This window comes from Triturus cristatus, chromosome 2_2, assembly GCF_964204655.1.
Source record: "Triturus cristatus chromosome 2_2, aTriCri1.1, whole genome shotgun sequence".
NCBI classification, from domain to species: Eukaryota; Metazoa; Chordata; class Amphibia; order Caudata; family Salamandridae; genus Triturus; species Triturus cristatus.
In genome coordinates, this window is record NC_140582.1 from 541,794,982 (window position 1) to 541,821,527 (window position 26,546).

Below are 26,546 nucleotides of genomic sequence, written 5' to 3' on the forward strand. Positions count from 1 at the left end.
GTTGTTGGGGTGTGCATACTCCGTATGAGGTACTTGTTTGCTATTATATAGCTCTGTTTGTCAACTGGGCCTAAGAGTTCCTTTGGCCTCTAGGCGTCCTCTGATGCTCTTATCTGCCGTTGTACGGTGAATGTTGTGCCTTGGCGTCATCTTCTATACGTCATAGGTCATCTTGCTTATTTGCTTCATTCTCCTCCTTGGGATGTTTTCGGCGTGTTCATCATGCTTTAAAGGCAGCTTCTGTCTGCCATTACGGCACCAGGTGTGTTCCTCTACAACCATGTTGCATAGTCGTGGCTAGTTAACCCGTTTTTGCTACATATATATCTGTAATTAGGTATATATACAAGTTCCATGGGTACTCTTCTTCCTAACTCTTCACCTCTCTTCGAGGCTGCAAGGTCTGGTCTGAAATCTCCATGTTTCAGGGACCTTTTCAGTGATGCATGCGGCATTACCAAAAAGGCCCTTTTTGCTTTACGCCTACTGAGGTGGTTCCCCGGTTTTACACTGCTCCCTTCTTCGTGTTAAGTTACTGAACGATTCTCTCTTCTGGACAAGGGTTACTTTCCTTCCAGTCGGAGGGTGTGGTCTGAAATTCTGCGATTATTCCTCCGTTTCTACGCCTTAGTACTTTGGTGCCTCTGCTGCACCTTCCTTCGGCTGTACCTTCTCCTTAAAGTCCGCCCTATATTGTATCAGCTGTGCATGCGGGACGGCTCTTCTAATGGCAGTCGTCCTAGATCTCCATACGGCATATCTGTATTTCGTGTGTTGGTTCTCACCTTGGTCTTACCACTGCCAGGTTGAGCAGCCTTACGCTTATTTTAGCTACGCCACCTTATGGTCTCTGTAGCTGTTTACTCTGTGCATGTTTCTGTGGTGGCCTGCATCAGCGTGCTTAAGGTAGTTACTGTTCGCCCCTGTTCCCCCTTTTGGGACTGAGCGTGCACTTGGCGTGTTTCTCGTCTCCGCCTGCAATTCTAAAAACATTGCTAATTTCGATCTCTTGACCTTTGGTTCTTGGCTGTAGCCTCTTTAGCCTTCCTTCCGTGGGCTAGCCTTGTTGGCTCTGGTTGCATCTCTTCATGTTTCTTCTCAACCTTTGGTCGGTTTTCACATAGTGTGCCATTACGCTGAGAGTGATCCTTCTTCCTCTCTTTCTTTTGTTCTGGAATATGGCTGGTGACGTTTCTACCTCTCATGCTTATACAGGTATGGTGTAGCACCATTCTGGCATTTTTGGGATGTCTTGCATCCCGTTATCTTTTTCTCTTCCGAGCTATTTGGGTTGCTGTCTGGCTGTTCCGCCACAGCCTTCCCCATTGTCCGTCACTCTGTTGCCGGCTCAAGTGCTTGGCGCTTTGTTGTTCTGTCGTAGACCCACCTCCCTTTTGGGGTACGGCTGTGGTATCTATTCTAAGTTAAGGAATCTGTGGCTAGATGTCTCTATCAGATGTACGAGTTACTTACCTTCGGTAACGATGTATCTGGTAGAGACGTTATCTAGCTGCAGATTCCTTAACGCCCACCCAGCCTCCCCGTTCTGCGAGGACCTTGCCAAGTTGGGTTCTCCACTGGCCTCTTTCATTTGCCATTGGTTTTCCTCTCACGGGTGCTCACATTGTTGCGTCCCTTTGAGAATTGCCATAATACAGCTGACTCTCTCTCAAGGGTTTCTTACCTGTAAAATGATGCCTTTTGATTAACCTGCACTAGGAGATTCATCTTCATTTTCTTCTCTTCTCCTGCTGCCTTCCCTCCCTCCCTCCCTCCTTCTCTATTGGCTCAGGGTTCTGGTCTCCTCTACAGTCATCTTCTTTGGGGATCTGTTGACCTCTCTTTCAGACCTCCATTACTATAGGGGCAGTGCCAGTCTTTTCATACCTTCCTGCGGTGGACTGTTCTCTTTGTGCTCCGTTCTTGCTAGACAACACAGTTCTACATGGTACTGACAGTCTATTTCTGTCTGTTGTTCTGCTTGGTAATAACAGTCTATTTCTGACTGTTGAGATATTCTTCCCTTGTTGCACTTGGGAAGGGTCTTCGCTTAGCTTGCGGGGTTCTTTCTCACATCTTTTTCACTTATATGTAGGCAGTGTCTAATTCTGTCTTTTACGATGGGGTCTTGCACCATCCTCCTTTATTCACGGATTTTCATCCCTCGCACACTGTTCCCATACTTTAAGTTTTTTTTTGTTGGTGGCTCTGCTTTGTTGCGGAAAGGTTTCTCCGAAGAAAACTGACGTCAGTGCGCCGGAAGGGACTTACATGACCTCGCTGACGTCACGTACGTGGACGACGTCAGGGCGGGGTCGTGTGGCGCCGTCCCCCGGCGCGCAGAGGTGCTGCTGCAAAATATTTTACGTATCCAGTCTGACGCCTGGGGATATTCTAAGTTAAGGAGTCTGCGGCTAGACAACGTCTCTACCAGATACATCGTTACCGAAGGTAAGTAACTCGTACATCAGTAGATAAACTGTTCATAGTTTTTAATAGGAACAAATGTTTTAGTCCATATCCTGCATTTTTTAAAGCAATTGTTTCTATTTTTCACGTTAATCAGTCGGCTTGTTAACTCCTGTTCTTTCCATAGCCAAAGTCGCCATAGGATCCCTTTTTAGATACTTTTCATTCCAAAATACCTTGCTATGATGCGTATCCGCGGGGAAGGAATAGGGCTAACTTTTGAGATTTGTTTCCTTTGATTCCAAATTGCATGGGAAGGCTTTATCACAGTCAGAAATCTTATGATGGACTTTGGCATTCATTAATTGTTAGCATTTGGCTTTCAAGACTGTAACTGAGGCAATCTGACCGCATTCCATTAGCTGAACTCTGCAGCCGTTTCTTTAATATGTAGATTTTTATGAAAACTCGTATAGTGCAGTAGTTCAAACTGTGTTAAACCTTTTTAGGTGCTCTACCTTTGCCTCTGTGCCAAATCCCAGCCCTAATTCTGCTTGCTGGAATCCTGTGAATCTCTGAAAGATGCTTGCTGCCGAAGAAAACATTACTTACCTGTATTACTGGTTCTGTATCTTGGTCTTTTTCATGTGGCAGCTCTCAGGGATCATGGCCATGGTGACGGTGTAGAGGCTGACTAGGATCATGGGTTTCCTATCGGCGTCATCTGAGTCTAATGCCACCCCAAATGATGATGCTGAGAGGTTATTTTTTATTTTTAAAAACCAGTTCCAGATGCAGCCACGAGGTGGCAGAAGATGCACATGTGTGAAACTATGAAAGTTACCAAGCCACAGAACTAGTGATAATGGTAAGTGATAGTTTTGACTGTTATAGTTTAAATATCAATTAATTTTATCAAACTAAAGCTGACATTTTGAATTCAGCAGAGGTAGGGATGCAGTACTAATAAGTGAAATAGGTTTGATTTCTTAAGAACGTTTTAAAATATATAGTAGATTTTTCTATATTAAGGTGTGATTATACTTTACTTGAAAATATAGACCAAATAATGTTAAGCTGTTTTGATTTATTATAGTATAGCCACCCCTCTTTGCAGTGCTTCCAAATGTGATTGTTTTTCAAACTTTTGCATGAATCGATCTTTGAATGGGCGTGTAAAAGTAGTTCTTTTAAGGCACCTTTAAAGGCTGCTACTACTCGGCACCAGGTCGATTCGAAGTGAGTGCCACATTTTTTTTAGCTGCAATCAAGTATCCATTGCAATCAGTCTTGAGGGCGCCCTGATGGATAAGCAGCACACAAAGTTCCTCAGGCTGCTTAATCATTGGACCGTGGGGGGAAAAAAAAAACCCACTGCCCAACACAGCAGTTACACCCAATTCAACTGAAGCCAAAAACTTCTTTTGTCAGAATTGCCAACTCTTATTAAGTCAGTTTTAGATGTTTGTAGAACTGAAGTGCGCCAGTCAAACTCAGTGGGTCGAGTCGGGTCCTTCCATTTCCTACAAATTTCCCTTCGGGCTAATAGTATGCAGTAAAAAAGAAGGTTCTTCGCCTGGCCCTGAACTTCAGGTGAAACTCCAAAAATTACAAGAGATAAAGTTATCAGGACTTCAAAACCAAAAGCCAATGAAAGTGATGTACTAATCGCCTTCCAATATGAAGACAAAAGGGGGCACTCCAAAAACATATGTATGTCTGGGGCAGCAATCGGCCCACATTTAGGGCATGCCACTGAGGCACCATTCGAAAATTTTGATAGTCTCTGTGGAGAATAATAGGCCCTATGTAGGGTAAAAAGATGGTTCCTACGGAGCCATGCAGGTTTCACTACATGGTCTTGAAAGATGTAAACCACAGATTCTCGATATTCTGATCAATAATGGTAGAGGCCCACAGCAAATCTGGCAGTTTGAATTCGCCATCCAGCTCTTCTAATAATAGCTCATACCATATCGAGACCTCCTTTCGGGCTGGTGGTTTATCCAATAACTGTGTCACTAGGTTACTAACTCCTCCTAGCAAACACCTGTTCCCAGCAGAGATCTGTGAGTGTGTCCAACTTGCAATTTGAAGGAACTTAAACCTAGAGAGGCCCGGTCCTATTTTGGATAATAAAGCCTCCCATGGAAGCAAACCCCCTTCCACAAATAGATCCCCCCAAACCTCCAAACCCGCCTCCCTCAGAGGTAGTGCAAGGCTGTCCATCAACGAATCTGGGGAGCCTGGTGAATCCCACAATGGTGACCTACTTGTAAAGTAATCAATCTTTAGTAAATACCCGAGTTTACTCCACGTTTTTGCCATGTCTCGCAGCACCTTCAATTTCACTTTTTTTTTTTACATTTCGGGTCTCCAAATTTAAACAAGAAGCCCTGCTGGGTCACCCTCTCCCCTCTAAGTAGTGCTGCAAACCTACATCCAGTGGCTGAGTTTGAGGGTATTTTTAGCAGCATCCTGGCATGGCAAAGCTGAAATGCCCATGCATATAGTTGAAAATCAGGTGCAGCCAAACCCCCTTTCTCTCTACGACGCCTAAGTTTTTTCCAAGCAATCCTGGGTGTATGGGCATTCCAAATAAAAGAGCTAATATGACTCTGAAGTTTAGTGATTAAAGAAGGTTAAAAAAAAAGAGGAATGGGGTTAAACAAAAAGGATATTTTTGGCAATATATATATTAAGTTTATTCTGCCCAAGATTGATAGGGGGAGAGAAGACCAAGATCGCATGAGTCTTCTACATTCTTTAGCAACAATGCTGAAATTTAAGGATGCAATTTCATTTATGTCTTTGACAATATTAATCCCTAAATACCTTAAACTAGAACTCAATTGAACCCCTGCCTCGGGTACGAGATCATTCCATACCATGATGTCAGTTTTGGAAGCATTAATCTCGTATCCTGATATTTTCCCAAAATCAAGTGCCAGAGCAATCACATTGGGTAGTGCCGTAACCAACTCCGAGGAGAAGACAAGAATATCATCTGCGTATAAGGCTACCCTCTTCTCCCAACCGCCATAAGTGAAGGATTTGATATTACGCTCTTCCCTCAGTCGTTGAGCGAAAGTTTCAATATATAAATCGAATAGGAGAGGGGAAAGAGGGCAGCCTTGACGCATACCACACTATATATTAAAAGGATTAGACAGCTCTCAGTTTATCAACAAGGAGGCAGAAGGGTTTTGATATAGGAGTTTCACAGTTCGGCGGAATCTCTCTCCGATGTTAAACCTACTCCAGACCTTCGACAGGTATGCCCAGTTCACCCTATCGAAGGCCTTGGTTGCGTCCAATGTAAGAATAGCTAATGGGAGAGATTTTGTCGTAGCCATATCAATGGCTGCTATGAGATCATATGTCAACTCATATAGTTGTCGGCCCCTTACGAAACCCTTCTGGTCTGGATGAAGGACCCCGGTTACTACTGCTCCCAGCCTATCATACAGGACTGACGTAAATATTTTATAGTCAGAATTTAAGATGGAAATCGGTCTATATGAACCGCAGCTGGAAGCTGGCTTTCCCGGTTTCAAAATTAGGGTTATAGAGGCACTATTCCAAGAAGATGGGGGAGGCAGACCTTCCCGATAAATCTGATTAAACAGAACTGTAAGATATGGGAGGATTTTTGACTCCAGGGTCATATAGATTTCAGATGGCAAGCCATCCGGACCCTATGCCTTACCCTTTTTACATATTAGAATAGCCCGCTTTACCTCTTCCTCTGTAATCTCACGATCGAGGGAGATACTCTGTTCAAGAGTCAATTCTGGAAGAGATATATCCTTCCACCAGTCTTCCACTTGCGCTTCCTCAATGTTCTTATCTTCGTGATAAATATTACAAAAGAAGTCCCAAAATACTCGTCTAATATCATCATCGGAAGAATATGTTACCCCCCCAGAGATGACCGCATCAATGTTGTTTCTAATCTGATCGGTCTTCACTTTCCAAGCTAATAACTTCCCTGCTCCCTCTCCATATTGGAAGTGGGCTAATTTACTTGCTTCCCACCTCTCAAGTATCCGTGAGTTCAAGACGGAGTCCAATTCCCCTCTCAAAACCATTAACTTATTCTGTCTTTCCTGTAAAATATTAGCTGGAACGTCCGGATATAGCCCTATTTCAGGCTTTATTTTGCCCATCTCAACCTCCAAAGAGGTTACTAACTCTCTATTTTCTTGTATGTGGCCTTATTCGTTATTATGCCCCTTAAAAGTGCTTTAAAAGCATCCAAAACACACTCTGGGGAGGCAGAGCCAATATTAATATCCATAAAGTTCTGGACTTCAATTTGAAGAGAGACAATAACATCTGACGATAGAAGTAAAGAACGGTCAAAAGACCAGCTTCTCATAGGGCTTTTAAGGAAACCCCCTAATTCTAAATAGACTGCCGCGTGGTCCGAAAGATGAAATGGGAGATATAATATACTTTGTGTCGAGCTGACCAGTTTTTGACTGATCAGGATATAATCAATTCTCGACGGATGATGATACTTATAGTTTCGAAATGAAATTTCTCTTTGTTGCCCAAACTTAACTCTCCAAATGTCTATATATCCTAACTGTTTCAATTCAATTCAAAAATCTTTATTTCGGTTATTGCTAACCATAAAAGACACACATAAACAATGTACAAATCATTATCACATAAAGCAGACAAACATTCCAATGCAAAATAAAAGTTCAATCAAAATATGGACACAGAACGAGGTACATGGTATCACTGGTCCAGGCAGTTTCTCAATCTAATACATAGTTTTAAAAATTCCTTGATTTGGAGAATACTGTCACTGTGCAAAAGCTGCAAGTACAAAAGAGCCGGTCTGATTTGTTTAAAACCAAGTTTTTTTAAAAGAGTCACTAAATATAATTTGCGAGGAAATTCATAAAATTTACATAAAAAGATAAAATGCAGCAAATCCTGCGGAGACTTTCCGTCGCAGCCGCAGGGCGCTGCAAGTTTATTAAAAATATCACATTTAGGTCGAATAAGCAGGTGATGAAATTGATTAAGCCTAAATCTGGTCAGTAAAAATTTCTCATGTGAAGACAAAGACCCTTCCAGATATGGTTCTATGGCCACGGTGGTAACTGTTTCATATTGTCAAGCAGGAAAGACCTGGTTCTAGATAGAGCTACAGCTCTACTAGACGAAGATTTATCCAGTAAAGGATCTAAGACTATATTAAAGTCTCCTGCTATGATAGTTGGCTCTGGAAACAGAAGCAGATGAGAGAAAACAGTTTTCAAAGCTGAAGGGTCATCACAATTGGGGCCGTAGTATCTTACTATAGTAATAGGTGATTCAGCTACGATTACTGATGCGATAACCCTTCTGCCACCTGGGTCCACCATCTTTGAAACTAGTCTAGCTTTTATGGATTTCTTAAAAAAGATCGCTACGCCCCTGTTATGTGATGTTTGTGAAGTTGATACCCAAAGGTCAATCCATCTGTTCTTTTTAACTACTACGAGTAACTCATTTTCCGTCAAATGTGTCTCCTGGAGTATAATAACCTGCGCATCAGAGTCATGCAAATATTGCATTATCTTATCCTTCCTTGGACAAGTGCGCAGGCCGTTAGTATTCCACGAGATAAACTTCAAGTTACTCATAATAAAGAAGTCCTCTCCCCATCAGCGTCACCATCCTCGTATTAAGCAGGGCCCTATAGCTGCTACTGTAACCACTACTATACCTATTACAATAACTACTCCCCAAAAAGTAGACTAAAATAAGAGCGAAAGTGAGGATTTTTTTTGTTTTTACCCAATGCACACCCCCCCCCCCCTGTGCCCTTCCCGACCCCTCCCATGGAAAACCCAAACCCGTACCCCACCCATCTGGAAAACCAGAAGGCAGTACACCCCCTCGTTCGCTCCCGTCCTTAATCAACTGGATCTGGTTGCCATCTGTCAATTTCGTGCTAAAAAAACTGTATACTATGTACTACTAAATATCTTTTAAAAGCTCAAATATTTCTTCACATTTCAAGGAACACTGCACATGCCCTGATGTTCCCTGATCTTTCCCCATAATCATTAATAGCTCGTCTGCAGCCGGGACCGAAGTTATATTGTGCATTTTATTTTTGTACATCATTTTTAATGCAGCGGGAAAAACTAACTGGGCTACTGCTCCGTAGCCTCTAAAAGCTTCTAAATTACTTCCAAATTCCCATTGTTTATCCAAGGTGGACCTGGAAAGGTCAGATCGAATCTGAAAGTTTGATCCCTTCCCACTCTCAGATTTCTGCTTAAGGGCCAGGTTAAGAATAGTCTCCTTAAGAGAATATGTGTGAAAATTCACTAAAATCTTTCTTGGCTTGGTTCTTTGGGGATTTTTCTTGAAAGGCTCTCTATGAATACGTTGAATGTCCGTAGTAAGCTCTTCCACTGATTAGCTTCATCTAGGTACAGAGACATCTCTGTTAGTGTTTTCCAGTGTTTCTGTTCTTATAGTCAGACCACTAATCTTGTTATCTAAGGATTCACAAAAACTTCTTATTTCCATCTGGTTTGCTGCAGATGTTTCGAATCCTTTTTTAATATCCGCAGACAGAGATGTGAACATATCCTGATGAGAGTTAATTGATGATAATGATACACTGTCCTGACCCTCAAATCGAGGTTCTGAGAGAACAGATGTACCTTTTTGAGATTTTTGAGAATCCCCGTGTTGTGTAGCGTCACTACTCTGGCTGGATGCTCCCTGTAACAAGTTAGAAGGGACTGCTAAAGAAGTAGACACAGGACCCCGTGCAGGAGAGAGAAGAGGCTAAGGAAGCCCATTAGAGGGCCCACTTATATTTGGAGGACCATTTACATCTGCGTCCCCCTCCATTGTCCGATCCGCGACGTCGAAAACCGCCTCTTCTATGAAATTTCCGTTATTTTCCAGGACCGCGGCCATGCCACTAGTTGTATTAGGAGAATCCGCGAGGGTCACCCCACATGACTCTAGTGAGGCCATAGTAGCCAACACGGTTTCTGAATGTTCTTTCCCAGGACTTTGCTCTGCGAGATGTAAGACCTGCGGGACAACTTTAAAGTAAGAGCGTAGGGACGGGGTAATTTTAGAGCCTGTGCTGTTGGTAAATATGGGATTCTTAACACCCCTAGCAGTTTTATTGGTATATGCTCTTTTAGCTTTCACCTGACCTGTTAAAAAAGATGAAACTTTCTTCTTACTCGCAGAATTTAACTCAGGATTGAGTTGTTCGGGCTCTGTGTTTAAAGTTAAATCAGGGACAGTTTTCCTTTTTATCGTTTCTATATTAATTATTTTCTTCTTAGCCCCCTTGCTCGTCTTGGCCCCTTTATCGGTTAAATTACTCTTCCCTTTCCCTTCCACAGAGCCCACAACGAAGCCCACAGGTTCAGAGCAGTTCAAAGAGGCGCCGGCACCCCCCCCCCTGGAATCCTCCTACCAGTGTTGTAGCCTCGCAGCTGTCATCCCTCTCTTCACTCGCAATTCTGGAACAAGCACCCGCAGCAGCACCCTGCGAGTCACGGGTCCAGGGCAGCCAGACTCCAATGTTGCAAGCCTGCGACGGCCCGCTGCAACCCGGAAGAAGCGGCGCGAGGCTGAAAGGGATGTTGCGGAGAGGCTCGGTCCGTTGGATCTAGGAAGCCTCGTCCCGCCCCGTCCACACACATGAATCCGGGCGCGCACAGGAGACAATGATGCAAAGCACGGGTGAGGGGGAAAAGAGAAAGACAAACTTCAAATACCAAAATCGCTCAGGGCCCCCAAAGAAAAATGCCCAAGCTTAAAAAACGGTCAGGGATGTATGCGGCTCAAATTTCAGCACGAAAAAACCATTGAACGGGAGCTCACGAGCGGAGCACCGCGGCAGCTCAGCTCACTGCCGCCATGTTTTCCCCCTGTAATCGGTGAGTGCCACATCATTGCTTGCTTGAAGAACAATTGAGTCTATGAGACTGTGTTGGAGCTTAAAAATAAAAACGCCTTCTCCGATTGTATGATCACTTAAAGTTGCTCCAACAGAAAGGTTTTTCATATTTGCGTACAGGTCGGCCTTGTCTTAATGAGGAGGAGGTACATAAATATATTTCAACAGCTGGTGAAATAGGTCTTTGAAAGGATCCTTTTGGATAGAAATGCCTTGTGCATCATTTTAATTTGCTGAGTCACGTTTTAAGAGCCTCTCCAGTGCAATCATGTGTTGGTCTAAAACTGAAGAAGATTTTTATTTGAAAAGAGATTTTCAACAAGTCTTTTTTTTTCTTACAGAGCTTAAAAATAGCAAGCACATATTGTCCATCACAAAAATTTTCAAGGTTGAAAATATTGGGCCAGTCCCCATCACTATCTCATCAATGAAGATTAATGGGTATACGTGCCAAGGCTTTGGCTTTGAAGTGCTGGACTGTCGTTCATTTTTCCTCGATCAAAACTCTTCCAGAGAAATAAGCATCGTGTAAGTATTTCTCTTTTGTTAGTTTTGATGTTGTAAGACTACGTTTTATTTGCATTCATGTATGTTGATGTATTAAAGCTAATGAATAATTGAATGGTAGCTGCATTGGATGTTGTCACTCGAGGTATTGCAGCTGGTGGTGGTGACAAAAAAAGTATGGATGCATTATTTTTTGTTGCTGCATTTGAGGCAGTGGTAGAATCAGAAGATGCATTGTTTTAAACCATTAGGTCGGCCGCTGAAAGTGTCTTGTATAGCATCCAGGCTTGCCATTTTGCTGACTACAGAACATGCACCACATGGTTGTTTTTATTAAGGTGTAAAGTGTTCCTTTCAATGTTCCACTGTAATTTTACACTGATTTCTTTGATGCTATTTTTGGAGTATGAACAGTGGACCTGTGTTGTATGACCAGGTGTCTTGCTTTCTGAGATTGTAGAGGTGTTCCCAGGGTTCCAGTCAAACAAAGCTTATCTGCTCATCAATACTGCATAATTTCCATTGAAGCAGAACACATTTTCTTTAATCCACTGGTATGCGTGATAAACGTTTGGGCACCATTTAAATTGTCGGTTCCACTGACTCTATACACAAACTTTCTTGCTTTGATTAAAGTGGAAAGAGCAGATCTAATGAATGCCTCTGATGGCACCCATGCCTGCTTTTAGTTTGTTGCATTTCATAGGATGATTGAGATGCTGATGATCATCAGGTCTGTTTGCCTATCTTAGTCTAAGGTGATGAGCAGTCAGTGTTAGCATGTGTGAACTCTTCCACTCACTGTATATGTAATGAGATGTTGCTGCTCTACATATTCTTGCAAATAACTTGCCACCTTTCCTTCAAAAACCTTGCTAGATAGGGCTGGTTAAAATGAGTGCGTGTAAAGTACCTGCCACCCCAAGAGGGTCTTGTTGTGTTGGTCTTAAAACTGTGCCATCAAAAAGATGTGTCTTCAGCACCTTCCTGAAGTTTACAGAGGAGATGCATTGTATGATGTAAGGTGGCAAGTAAAGTAGCCTGAACGGAAAACAAGCCACCAGCAACCGGTTGCAGTATTATTGATGGATAACTAATCTATTCTTTGTGGTGCTATGCAGATTGTGGGACTGTTGTGTGAATAGGTTTGGCAGAGAAACTTTAGCTTGTTGGTTGAGACATGTGAAAGCAAGACACAGAATTTTGCAATTAATTAGCTCCTGGTCTGGAACTCGGGCTGTTGATGTATGCACTCATCTGTTGATACCAAGTATAGCATGAAGTGCAGCATTCTAGACCGTCTGAAGTCTATTAAGAGTTATCAGTTGCAGCAAATGTTGCCATTTAGTTTTCTATATAAGAGCAAAATCGGAGGCTTAGTGTTTTTGCTTACCAGTCAGAAAGAGGTGGGTGATATTGGACCACAGATAAAGGTGGTTTGAATACTGTCACTTAGCAAAGCAAGTTTCTATTTTTCCGGGGGGCTTCTCTTCATTATGCTCGGAGTAGACTTCCGCTACACCAGAAATTCCCAATGGTCAAGCTTAGAGGAAAACCCTTTCAAATAAGAGTCCTACACTTTTGGCTCAGATCTGTTTGAAAGTACTTTGCAGAGTTCTTGGCATAAATGGCTGCTTATTTCAGAAGACCGTCGGTACTAGTTTATCCTCCCCTCGACAGTTGGCTTTTGCATCACCTCAGACTGCAGCAGGAGCATAACAAGTGATGAATGGGTATGCTTGAATTCTTCTTGGCCATGAGAAGTTGCTCTGTGTGCACTCCATCCCTTTGTATTCTGCTTTTCTGTGCCCTTTCCGGCAGGGATCAAGTATTTTCAAACCAGGCTTAGCCTTTTCTTAAAGGGAGAGATTGTTTCAAACTACTAGACCATGTCCCCATTGAGTTGGAACACATGCAACCCCTGACGAGCTTGAGATTTGTTGGGCCTCTTGGACAGGGCGCTGTTTGAGTTCTGTGCTCAGGAATAGCATCTTGGAAAGTCTACACCATTTAGAAGAACTTACTCCAACATCTCCCATAGTATGAATACATTAGACCCAGATACCTACAACTACTACTGATGTACAACCTTTAAAGACACAAGAACATATAGCAGGTTCATCCTGAGAAATTCTGGTTTGCATTGGTCATGTTGTAAAACAATGTGGACTGTGTCATGGTCTAGAGAAATATAAGTAGATTGCTTCTGGTCAGACAAAGTTCACAAAATTGACTTAGTCAAATGTCAGACTAAAATGTAAAAAATCCAAACCTCTGATAACTGGAAATGGAAACTGTAGTGTATTACTAATATCTATGCTGTTGGGGACATAGTGAGCCTTTGGGTGGGTCATTTCATTCTGTATGGTGCATCACGAATATATAATCCCTCGACACAAATCAATTTTCTACCAATCTGCAACTGTGCAACCTTTTTGTGCCATGCCCCTCAGAGAATAACAGGTCTTTTTTCTCTTCCCGATGCATGGCTGTGAGAACCCTGCCAATTCAAAGAAGAAAAACAAATTAATCAGATCCTCCTTGGCCACTCCTTTTTACTTTGGAAAGAAACCCAACAGGGATATTTGACAGTGTATGTTTCTATAGACTTCCCAATCATGGCATTCTTAGTTTTAGAAAAACAAATCGTCCAAAAAACATTTTAGTTTTGGGCATGCCTGTTTCAAATGTCCCAAGTACCTGCTTTGGACTGGCATCGATATATAAAAGTTAGCAACAATCAGCATATACATTTTTTCTCTAGTGTATAAGTCAGTGCATACTGTACATTGAAAATGCCTTAATATGAAGACTGAAAGCATTCAGTCAATTTCAAAGAGATCCCACTTGTTCTTTGGAGTTACACTAAGGGCCTTATTGCGATGTTGGTTGGAGTTGCCTCCGCCCAGCATGGTTTCTGTGTGAGAACCGATCGGCCATAGGTTACAATGCGACCGCACATGGTGTGATCGCAAACTCCATTTCTCTATGGGAGCTTGTGCGCCGGCCGGAAACCGCCCTCAGCTCAAGCTCCCATTGAGAAATGGGAGTTTGTGTAAGTCCCTGCACCGTATGGCAGGCACCGTGAGGGGAGCCATATGTGCCCCCGAACTCCTTCCCCCCCCACTCCACCACGGGCCACAACTGTTTGCCACGGAGGGATAGGGTCCATGCTAGGGGCCATTAAAGTCGCCATCTGACAGCCTTTCCATGTCGGAAAGGCAAACATGGAAAGGCTGTCAGATGCCATCATAAATTCGACAGCGGAAATGCTGTCCTTAAGGGATTATGAGCAGTTTCCGACTGGCCCACGATCTCCTTGAGCGCGTCGGAACCAAATCGTTTTACCCAGCCGGTTTGGACTCCGTCCGCCATCATTGAAATATGGCGGTCGAAGTTCAAACCACTGATGTCAGTTGGAAAGCCTCATCAAAATCAGGCCCTAAGAGTCTTGTTTAGCCAATTCCCCTTTAATATCGCTATTGCAAGTTCAGTTAAGTATAACATACAGTTGGTATGATGCAAATATCTATTCAACTTCCTCTTGCAAATACTGTCCTCAGGACGACCGGCCTGAAACAGGCCAGTATTTGCAAACCGCAACAAGCCTAGGGAAATTGTTTTTGCTGATTTTGCTTGTAATTACTGCGTGCTTCGGTACTTCTGTATTTTAAAGAACACTTTGTAAAACCCAGTGGCATAGTGCCAACTTAATGTTTTTTTTTTTTTAATGTAAGACTCTTTATAGTGTAGGCTTTACACAATACTTATATTGCTATTGAAAAAAATACTTCATTATCAATTATTTGCCTCCCTGAAGACGTCATGCCTTCCTTTCTTACTGTGTAGGAAATCCACTCCCGTTCAAATAATCAGAGCGCGCACAAAAGCACAGACAAAATTGAGCTTCAAATGCGCATGCTACGTAACTCTGCCCTTTCCACAAACACCCTTTCAGCTTCCGTATATTTTTCATCACAGCATGGAAAAGTGCACAGTGCCTGCTCTTTACAGTGTTTTTCTTAAGGAAGCTTCTTTCTCTTTCTCGTTTTCCTTTTTATGGCACAATGTTTATTTCCAATGAGTTGAGGGCTTATGGAGCGGTTTCTGCCTGCAGTTGTTAAAAGTTGATCACCCTAGAATACTTATACATTCTGTACTTTGCTTTCATGGCAACCTTTCTTCTGTAACTTGGTCACAAAGGCTACTAGGGCTTTATCTTCAAATCGTAATAAAATAATTCTTTATTTTCATATTGGCTTACCCCAGGTGAGCTATTGATCTCAGACCCTGTGTGAAAATCATGGGATTGGAGTGTTCCCACAAGAGAAATAGGGTGCACTGTGATTGTTTCTCTAGTCTCATATGGTACTGAACAGACAGGCCAGATCCCACACTTTACCGAGAGCAATATGAACAAGTTAGATGACTGACAGATATGCAAGGTGTACCTCCTATCACCTTTCTGTAGGACCACTTTCCAAAGCAAGCGAGACACATCTTTGCTGGATTTCTAGGAGTATATTTTCTGTACTATGGTAAAGCTGATAAATTGCTAATTTTTTTTTACTTTCTTATTTATGGACGCACTCAATGAATCCCTCATGTTGTGCCTGATTGAATAGTTGGTAGTGATATTAAATAGAGCAAGCATCAAGTTTGCATCTTTGACTTATGGGCAAGGAAAATGGGCCTTGTTGACACCTGTTCTTACCACACAAACATCAGTTGTGGTGTTCCCCCAAAGGCTTTCACTGCAATAGTTTAACATGTATATGCACCCACTATATCGACAGCTACTTGTCCGGTGCATATGGTTCCACAACTGTACTGTTGATCTTCAAACAAAGCAGTGATTGTGTTTAAAAATACATGCCAATTTCACACACTATACTTTAAAGGAAAACACCCTCACTATTGAACTTAAGGTTGTTAATGCAAAGTTACATCTTTAGCTAAAATAAAGAGAAGTAGCACCAGGTTTGATTGTGCCAAGATCAAACTACTTCCTCAAATTACTGAAGAGGGTTCACACATTTCTGAGTCGTGTATGGCTACAGTAAGCTGGGCCTTTTTTGGCTCCGGGATGAATTTTTGTAATTGCCTACTATTGGAAGGCTTCACATTTGTTAATATAGAGAAGCATTGGTGATTCCTTATAGAAAGCAGTGACCAAACCAATCTACAACAGATGGCAACTTTTCTTAATCTGTGGAATTTCTAGAGCTTGACTGTAGGAGGCTGGCTTAGTATATGGTGCACACTTAATTAAGTGAAGCACCTTGCACTAATCCAGGCAACACTTATGGTGATTTTAGTGGTCTTAGACAACCGTAGAAAGCTCTCTAAGTAGTAGCTGTGGAGAGCAGCCTTCACACTTAGTCCAGAAGGTGTGTTAAGCAGCTTGTTTTACCAGAACTAATAATATAGTGTAGGTTAAACAAAAAAGAACCACACAGTGTATTTATAAAAATAGGTATATTTATTATACACACACTCACTAACACATTGGTATATCTCCTACCTAGCGAGATCAACACAATACACACAATATTTTGACTGTAAACCAGTAAGCAAGCACAAATACACAGCGGTCCCCAGGGTTAGACCTAACCATATACTACAGAAGTTGAATGCGAACTGCGATTGAAGTCTGGACTTTACCCAGGAGACTTAGAAGGGCTGAGGACACACCGAACCACCTGAGGTAAGTACCCAGGAACCCCACAGAGGCTGTGTGCAGAGTGGAAGCACAGCCCGTACTCAATGCAAGTTAACGGGAAAGTTGCAGTTTTCAGGGATAACAACCCTTCCCTGTAAAAGACAAAAGGTTGGACAGTCACTCCACCCGTGGGCCGGTTGTATAGGTGCGAAGTGACGTCGGAAACCGACAGAGGGAACAGAGTCTATGCCACTCGGAGGTGACCAGCAGGCACGGAATACAAATGACCATCGATGACAGAAGATGCAGGAGTGATGACGGTAACCTTGTCGCTGCAGTTGTGAGGACCAAGCGATGCTGTTGAAGATCAGGAGCCGTTCACGAGCTGTCCCACATCAGAAGTCAAGAACCAGGGGGTCGGTCCGGTGGGAGCACCAATAAGCCTTGGCAACAGCAACTGACGTAGTAAACGAAAAAGGTACAACGTTGAACAGCAAGGTCCAAGGGACTCTCCAATTGCAGGAGAGTCAGAGCAGGCCCAGATCATATAGGGGAACCCACTGTTGCCAAAGAAGATCCTCGAGAGGACCCACAGGCCAAAGGCACAGGAGTCGCTAGAGGACCTTGAGCAGCTCACCAAAGATGCCGGTCCACGGTGCAGAAGATGCAGTGAGGTCAAAGATCTTGGCAGGAAGAGATGCTGGAGGCTGGAGCTTCTTGTAGCACGAAGATCTCTGGAGTACAGAGCCAACAAGACTTGGCAACAGTAAGTCAACACGGTGGACAGGGATTCTGTTCCAGTGGTTCAGACGAGGGATACTGGCCTCAAACTTGCTGAGAAGACAGGTAAGGCCTCCGGGGAGTTGCAGAACCACCACCTGTGTTGCTGAGCATTTCAGAGTACGTGGGATGTCAGGAGCAGCAGACCGGTCAGCTTTGTTTCAGTGCCTGCAGATGCGAGGGAGTGTCTCCTTCCCTCTAAGGGAGATTCCTTCGGGTGCCTTTGATGTCCTCCGACCTGGAGAGTACCCTGGATAATGCACAGACGATGAAGAAGACTTGCAGAACAGCAAGACCAGGAGCAGCAGGAGTCTTCCTTGGTGCAGTCTCGGTTCCAGGTGAAGTCCAAGGTACCCAGACGGTCGAAGTTGAAGTGGTTTCTGGTTTGAATTTTGTCCTACGACAAATCTGAAGAGCCACCCACAGGTAAGCCCATAAGTATCCTAGGGAAAGGGTTTGAACGATTCAAGAGCCCCTCCCAGAGGAGCGGCTGGACAGAGGATAGGATACCCCCATGTCCTTTGTCCAGTTTCGCGCCAGAGCAGGAGCCAAGCACTCCCTAAACTGGTTCCAACTAGAGTATGCAAGGAGGGCACCAAAAGTGCCCTTCAAAGTAGTCTGGTAGTCCTGGCAAGCACCCCGACCCCACCCCAATACACTTAAGTCCTGTCTAGGAGGTGGTCACACCTCCCTGTGGGTGGCAGGAAACCTATTCTACCTTCCCCTGCTTGAGCTCGGCTCAGCAGCAGTAGGGCAGAAACATGTCTAGGGTCGGCAGCAGCACTAACTTGCTGGCAGACCCTGGAAGGCTTTTACCGGGAGCACGGGGGTTCCCGTAGGAGCCCCATTATGCATGGAATCATACCTCCAACACCGATAATGGTGTTGAGGTATGATTGCAACATGTTTGATACCAAACATGGCCAGGTTTTGGCGCAGTCAATATATAGTTAACCATTGCGTAATGACGCAAGGCCTATATGTATGAAAATTGTTGTCTGCACATACATAGCCTGGAGAATTGAATCCGTGGTTTGTAGGGGGTGCCCTGCTCATGCAAGGCACCCTCACACTTATATCCTAGCACTATGCCTTCAGGATTGAAAGGCCTGCCGTAGGGATGACTTATAGGTTTTTAGTGCATTGACCTCAGATACAAGGAAACTTATATCTATTATAAGTGGTGCTTGCACCAATTCACACAGGCTGCAATGGCAGGCCTGTAGTCAGTTTGAGTGGTCTCTCATGGATGTGTCTATGCCCTGGGTACCTTAGTACCATGTACTAGGGACTTGCATGGGTACACCAGTAGCCAATTGTGGAGGTACCAAAGTACTTACCATGACAAATTTAGGGAGGAAGCACAGTGACTGGGTTCCTGTTTTGCAGCATCCCAGTCAGGTTAGTCATAAAACAGATTAACACCAGCAAAAAGTGGGGGTAACCATTAAAGCAGATCCTACGTTTCTTGGAAGGGACTAGATGGAACATTTTCTCGTATTCTTCCTATGTCTCCTGTAAATAGTGCTGCAAACGTCTGTAGATAAATACATGTTTATTGTCTTTTACTCTTCTAGGTTTATTCCAGATTTCACTTCATCGTGGGTAATCCGTGAGCTGACCCTGGTGACAGCCTCCGATCTAGAGTTTCATTTCACTCTCAATGTCACTCTTCCCCACCATTTACTGCCACTATGCGCAGATGGTGTACCCGGGCCCAGTTGGGAAGAGTCTTTCTGGATGCTGACCGTTCTCTGCGTCAGGTAAAACAAAAATGTAATCAATCAAAAATTTGAGTTATTAATCTTGTTTGTTTCCCTGCAGGGGAAGAGGATTCCACAGTACACCTGAAGATGGGGGAGGGGGGGTGTAGGTACACATAAAGAGGGTAATCATATTACACATTACTTGTGTTAAATAAATATATATATATATATACACTGAAAAAACTAAGGTTACAGGTGCGTTATAGTTAGGAAATAGAAGGTTACAGGGATGTTCTATTTAGGCTCACATTTCACTTGTCCGAAATCAGTGAAATTCCGCAGTTATAGTTACCTGAGCTAACTATACCGTATGCCCCCGCAATGTATTGCTTATGACCTCACATATTACATCAATCATGACATGGTCAGGGACATCACTGATGACATCTCAAATTTCTAAATTAATTGAATGTTTCATGTCTTACCAGTTTGATTCAATGAAGATGGCTTCAAGTGTGCCATACTTTTGTCCTAAGAATGACTGTTCGTGCTCTAGTTGTTCTTTAGAACACTCTGGGAGGATGCAATAGAGTACACAGGAATCAACTGAAGAAAGTACACATTTTACTGTGAATGGCAGACTTCATACTCTTATGGCTGAGAAAGATAGTGTGAATTTAATGAAAAGATGCTCTCATTTTAGCTTCTGGAGCACCTTCTACAACCTCTATGGGAAAATCATGCAAAAACAGTTTTCTCTCAAACATGATTGATGTACTCTCAGTAGAAGGCTTTTTCACAGGATAAAATGACCTTAGAACATACCACTATTCCTAAGATTAGTATGGTAAAATCAACAAATGGTTTCTCCTTCTTGTGACACTCAAAACCTGCCCTTCACTACAATGTATTTTAATGGGGTGCTAGCATGTATATTGGTCCCAAGATGGCTGCCAGCACTTTCTAGTTTAAGTGCTGACAACCAATCAGATCTCACCATGAGATCTGTGCTCGGGCTCCGCTCAGATATTCTTATTTGCTTTCCCATAAATATCTCAACAACTACTGAATGGATTTACACTAAGTGTGATCTGCGAACCAAAATCTACCTTCCTGCCAAATGTGGTGTAATTCCGTCCAGCGGTTCGGGCTGTAGTCGTGTTCAAAGCGCCTATGGAAATTGACATTGGAAATTGTATTTTAATCGACCCCACCAGTCCCCCTTTCTTGGCCCTCGCTCGGCTGATCACCCCAAAGCTTTCCATGCACAGCAAGACTCACTATGACACTTTTTTTGGACATTTTGTGAAGATTCGTCAAGCGACGCCAAAGATACAGGCATGTCATCGTACATAGTTAAAAAATGCCTTAGCATATTGTGCAAAAAGCATACGCATACAGAAACGCACACTTTAACATTATGCAGCAGCATCAAGTGTTTACTTTCAGTGTGTGTACAAAATGGATGAGGAAGAATGATCTCCCTACAGCAGAGGGGTTTGGGGGGTTGATGGGGGAGGTGACATCTTACTTGTATGAACTAAAAAACAGGCTATATTACAAGTGTTATGTGTTGCATATAGTCTTTCCAAGAATAGAGACATTTGTGTGTGGTTGGGTCAACCCTCTATTCGACCTCTTTATAGGGACATTGGCTGATAAGCCGCATATAATCCTGTCGACATTTAGGCTGCCATCTTCTGCACTCTACACCCTGAAGCTGCCCTTTTGAGGTCCTTTGACCCTGGCTGAAATGACTGTGCTGAAGGTCTGCTGCACACGCAGATATTTAATCTGCGACCATGTAGGGTGCCACAGAGCTTTTTGAATTTGGGTGAATTTGCTGTGTGCTATTGACGGAGTGTACAGGTTAACTGAGACAGTCACCTACGTGTTCGCATGAAAACCTGCCAGTACAAGGTTAGTTAATTTTAAAGTATCAATTTAAATGCATTGCTCTGAAGCAGTACTTTTCTGGGCCTTTGTAGGAAATGTGTCTTTTTTAACTAAAACTTCTGAGCTATGCTGATGGGGTGATCCAGATGAGGGCTGCCTTGCATCTCGATGAATAAAATGTGTTCAGTATCTCTCCCAATAAAAACGAGTACAACACACCCAAAACATGGGGTTCTTTGAACCCTCAACAAAACCTTGTGAAATATTGCCCCAAACTTCAGAAATGGAAAAAATACAACATTCTACCAGCCTTGGAAGTTGTAGTGGCCATTTGTCATACTGGAGTTGGCGTTTTGGTATTAAGGAAAGTCTGGTGTTATCTTCCGAGCTGGCTAAATGTAGCAACAAGTGTACTGTAATTTTACTCCTGTAACTCACCACGACAAACCAGCAACATACGGCTAGTTATTGTATCAAGTCCCTGGCAGATCAATGATGAGAAAAATACAAGAATGTGGAATGGGGTTTTTTGAAATTTCAAAAGAGATCATTAGCTGCTTTAGCCACCATGAATCCTAAAGGTGGTGCAAGCTGGATACCTCTAAGTACAGATCGGTCACCTGTAGTGCGGCTCAGCCCAGGTTGCAGGTTCAAACAGTGGCAAAGCTGATACAGCCTTTAATCCTAGCAAGGACAAATAATTCAGTAGGTGTGAGTTTGGTAATATGAACACAACTATTATTGCAGCTGCTCTTTAAACTTTAGATGATTTAGTGATGTACCCGTTGACAGTCCTCATTCTGAGTACTGTGTGCCTCACATCTAATGGTTTTAAGTAACCGTGTAGAGATCAAATTGATTAAAGTATTGTATTTTTTCTTTATTCTAGTTTGTCACTCCTGGGTGTGGTTTTAATTGCTTTTCAACAAGCTCAGTACATTCTAACAGAATTCATGAAATCAAGAAGTCGACAAACTCCTGCTTTAGCCTTGCATCAAAATAGCAATTCAGTGGATACAATCAGCCCAGATTCTTACAGGTAATTGCGTTCATTGTAATAGTTTCATTTTCACTTGAATGTGTTTTTCTTAATTATGTTTAAATATTTTGCACTGTAAATTTAGAAATGGAGCTTATAAAACATCTTACCGAAACAATGGCCCAATCACTTGTGTGCTACGACCAGCCATGCTATTTTAAAGCTTGCATTAAGAACGTCTCTTGAGATGGAAGAATTCCCTCTTTAAGCTAATTTATATACTCTGACTTGATCCTTATTGTGACACAAGACCTCGCTACCCTCGGATTGTAGGTGATGGTCATCGGCATATCCTAAATTGTACCGTCCCTATTAAATGGATTCCAGTCAATCAAGAAGGGGGATAAGCATGTCTGACATCACCCCAGAAGTCCGGCCGTGGGTAGGTCTCACGCAGGAGTAGACCACACAGACGGTCACTCGCTTCCACCATTGCTGTGGATGGCCGTGGATGTCCTGGCTGAAGTCTCAGTCGACCCCCCAGAAGTTCGCTAGAAGGACGAACCACACATCATTTCATGCTTGTCCCCCTTCTGGATTGACTGGAATCCATTTAATAGGGACGGTACAATTTAGGATACCCCTAGGATTGTCACCTACAATCTAGATTAGATTACGCCCCCCGGCGCCCCCCCACCCCCCGGTCCTGAAGAAACGACACACACTGAGCTGCAGCAGGTTGAATTCACCTTGCCAGCTTTGAGTTATAGTCTCTTCTTTTAACCATAGCATAGTGTCCAGTTAATAAAGGTTCCCTGGAGCAGTGATAGCTATTTTTACTACACGTTCTGAACCTACTCTACTCGCCACTCTATGCCCTTCCACCTCCACACATAGGGCCTCCCGGCATTCTATTCTGAAGACCTCCGGCAAAGAGCCCTCATGTGGGGCCCGTTAGGCATTGCAGCGCCAGCCCAACGAGGAGCTGCCCTATTATGAAGCATTACACCTCTCGAGGTGTGTGAGGGCCCTTGCTCCTTATTGGAGCTCTCCCCCTTCTGATCCTTCTCCTACCTGGTTCCCTCTCCTGTCCCTTTTTTCCCCCCATTCCTCTTCCTCATTGGAGTGTAAAACCATAACAGTAAATGATAAATTGTCTAAAAACCTGAGTAAACCTCATGGGACAGTTTGAGTCAGCAGAAGTACAGTTTATAGCAGAAATTGGCAAAACAGATGGGTTTTTAAGTGACATCTAAACTGAGTGCCAAACATCACCAGGCAGACAAAGTTCTGCTTTACTGCAAGGCAGTTACTCCTTTTTATCGCTTGTTGGGGGCGACTGATCCCAAACTATCTAATGGGGCTAATTTTAAGCTATGTGCAGGGTTTAAAACACTTCCTAGTTCATCCTCACACTAACTGGCTGGTCTTAATGCAGCGATACTAAAGGGGATGATGGACGGAGCGTTTGAGCAAATCAAACACTCACCCCCAGTCAACTGCTCTGGGTTTAATCCATCATCATTCTGTATCTCACTCCACCACCCCAGTTCAGACATGGCCATATGCAAATCAGTCTGACCCTGTGCCTCATGGGAACAGTCCAGCCCGAACTGCCAAGCCATGTCTTCCCTGGACCAGAAACAAGCATCCTGGGATCGGTTTCGGGTTCATAACCCTCATCAGCCAGGCTATCTTGAATCCAGTGCAAAGTGAGCAAGGGACCCACGTCTGGGCATATCCTGCCAACTTAGGGCGAACAAAGCGATACTAATGGGTGACTGGGGGTGAGTGTTTGATTTGCTCAAACTCTCCGTCCATCATCCCCTTTGGTATCGCTTGCATTCATTGTCATGCATTTCATGACCTAGTCTGATTAAAGAAAACATTATTTTGAATGTTACTTGCCAACCAACAGGCAGGGGAATTTCTAAACAAATGTGGATTAGCACCTGAATTGCCAAATGTTACAAATGGTGTAGGAATCTGTTGCTCTGGGTACCTTAACAGCTGCCAGCTGCCTTCATGTATTTTGTTAAATAGTATTTGACGTTTTAATGGTTAACTGTTATTCGATTTCGTTTTAAAATGTACTCTTTGTGAGTGTGCTATACCAATGGCAGATTGTGTTTTCTACAAATGCCTGTAACATAATTGTTTAGAAGATGGTTGTAACTTTATGCCGCTTGCTGAAAGACGATCCTGTTACTATTGCGAGATTGTTTTAGTACTAGTTAAGATTGTTGAATTTTTAAAGCACGCGCCACTTTGACTTCGGACACTCTAGTCCGTTATTATGAGATCGTGAAAATCTGTTGCACGGCTATTATTTTAAATTGTATTTGTTGTACTGTTTTTTAACTCTGCTGACCCGCACACTAAAAGAAACTCACCGGAACCCTTTGTTCCTATCTTCTAGCCTTCCTCACCGCTATTTTGCACTATCCAAAATGGCGCTGTTGTGAATCATTTAGTTGTGGACTCCTACTGGGTCACGTGACTCACAAGCCTATCAGCTCGCCCCGGCTTTTATTTGTTCTGCCGGATGCAAGAGCGCAGCGCATGCGCGCAGCGCGGGCGCGCCAGCGGCGCGCCAGAGGCAAGCCCGTCTGCGCCTGTCCGCGCCCTGCCGTGCCCAGTGCCGGGTAATGCTGGTCTGCCTGCTGTTTCAATGTCTAATATTATAAAATATTCTGCCGCCGATCTGTGGTCTTTGCGAGTTCTGGCCTCCCCTTTTAACGTAGCTAAACATCTACCACAAAGATTTGTGTGCGTCAATTGCCATTTTGCTTTGGGCCGCGGCCTTTAAAAACGCCAGAAGCCTACTTTAAATGCCTCCGCTATATCCATCCCAAGGAACAAGTCAGTTCCAGGAGCAGACAATGTTTTTCACTTCTGGAGTCTAAACTGTCGCTCTCTCCCGAAAAACAAGGCTCATATTTATGATTTTCTACAATCGAAAAAGCCTGATGCCTTGTTTGTCACTGAAACTTGGCTTCATGATGGCTCTGGGCCGGATATTGTTGAGGCCCTTCCTCCCGATTATGTCATTGTCAGGAGCGATAGGAGTACGGGAAGAAGCGGCGGGATAGGGATTAACTTTAAATCTGATTATTCTTGCAAATTTGAGCCCCAATCCTTTCCAGGTTGTGAGTCTGCCTTATTCAAACTTGCTATATCTTCGCAACTTACCATCTCTGGACTACTCATTTATCGCCCACTGGTTATGCAAGACATTGGTTATCCTCCCTGCCAGATTTCATTGCCCCTTTCATTCTACAAGCAGCTAATTTTTTGATTTTGGGCGATTTCAATCTTCATTTGGAAGACCCAACGAGTTTGGATAACTCTATTTTTTTTTTAGCTGACTTGGAAGCCCTCGGCTTGTCTCTCCACAATAACGGATCTACACATCAGGCAGGGCATTTACTAGACCCTATTTTTCTAACTTTTCTTTTGTCTGTAATGGTCCTGCCCTGCCTTTAAGTTGGTCTGATAATTTGGCGGTCCACTTCCAACTTATGGCTCTCGATCCCCCCTTGTCTCTGCCAGTATCTGACTCTAGGAGCAAGAGACCCTGGCACAAGCTAAATCTAGACTCATTAAACGGTCTCCTTGAACGGAATCCTCCAGATCCGACACTTCCACTTACCTTTTTAAATAAGGCAATTTCGGACTGGTTAACTTCCTCTATTAACCTATGCCTGCCTTCCTCGTTAAAACATTGCTCCTCCCACCGAACCCCAGTTCCTTGGTTTAATGAAGACCTGAAGATTTTGAAATCTAAATGTAAAGCTCTAGAAAGAAAGTGGCAAACGATATGCTCCTAGCTGTAAAGTTGATTTCAAGACAGCTCTTCATAAATATCATGCCGCTTGTAAGGCAGCAAGTGCAATGTATATTTCTAAGACCATTACTAATTCGTTGAACAAACCTCAAGTCTTGTTCTCAATGGTTAAAAAATTGGCCGGGGCAAACATTCTCCCCTTACCTCCTGCCCTGGATGCTACCAAATGTAACAACATCGCACATTTTTTCACTGAGAAAGTGAAGACAATTTATAGTAATTTTATTCCCACTTTTTCTCAGGATTCAAATTCGTCTGGTTTAGACACTTCGTACATGGATTCCCTTCCCGACATAGCGAAAATTTCACAGTGGCCTCTCCTTGATGAGGAATCATTTAAAGACTGTCTATCCAGGGTGAATTCAGGTTCCCCTTTGGATCCCTACCAGCTAACATTTTAAAATAACTTTCCCCTGTTGCATTGGGATTCTGTAGAGGCCTCCTTAACACCTCGATACGCGAGTCCCAGGTTCCAACTGATTGGAAACACGCGATGGTGGTTCCTCTATTGAAAAAACCCAATGCTGATCCCTCGGTCTTGGCTAATTATCGCCCCATTTCACTTCTACCAGTATTTTCCAAAATTCTGGAAAAACACGTCAATTTTCACCTAACTGCTCATATTGAAAAGTCTGGATACCTGCACCCTTCTCAATCGGGGTTCAGAACACACCACTCCACTGAAACTACCCTTTTAGGAGTAACGGAAAAACTTTGTCATTGTTTAGATCCGGGTGAGACCATGGCGCTCATCTTATTAGATTTGAGCGCAGCGTTCAATACTGTGTCTCACCCTATTCTGTTGAAATCTCTTC

General features: G+C 43.4%; 1 protein-coding gene across 3 annotated transcripts in view; it reads left to right on the forward strand.

The window, feature by feature from the left end:
* TMEM131L (transmembrane 131 like) overlaps positions 1 to 26,546 on the forward strand; it is a 553,379-nt gene that overhangs the window by 389,466 nt on the left and 137,367 nt on the right. For all 3 annotated transcript variants that reach the window (XM_085641690.1, XM_085641691.1, XM_085641692.1), the window contains 3 exons: positions 10,696 to 10,882; positions 18,881 to 19,066; positions 21,795 to 21,944. In XM_085641690.1, coding sequence (XP_085497816.1) covers positions 10,696 to 10,882; positions 18,881 to 19,066; positions 21,795 to 21,944 — 523 coding nt within the window. The remainder of the gene's footprint in view (positions 1 to 10,695; positions 10,883 to 18,880; positions 19,067 to 21,794; positions 21,945 to 26,546) is intronic.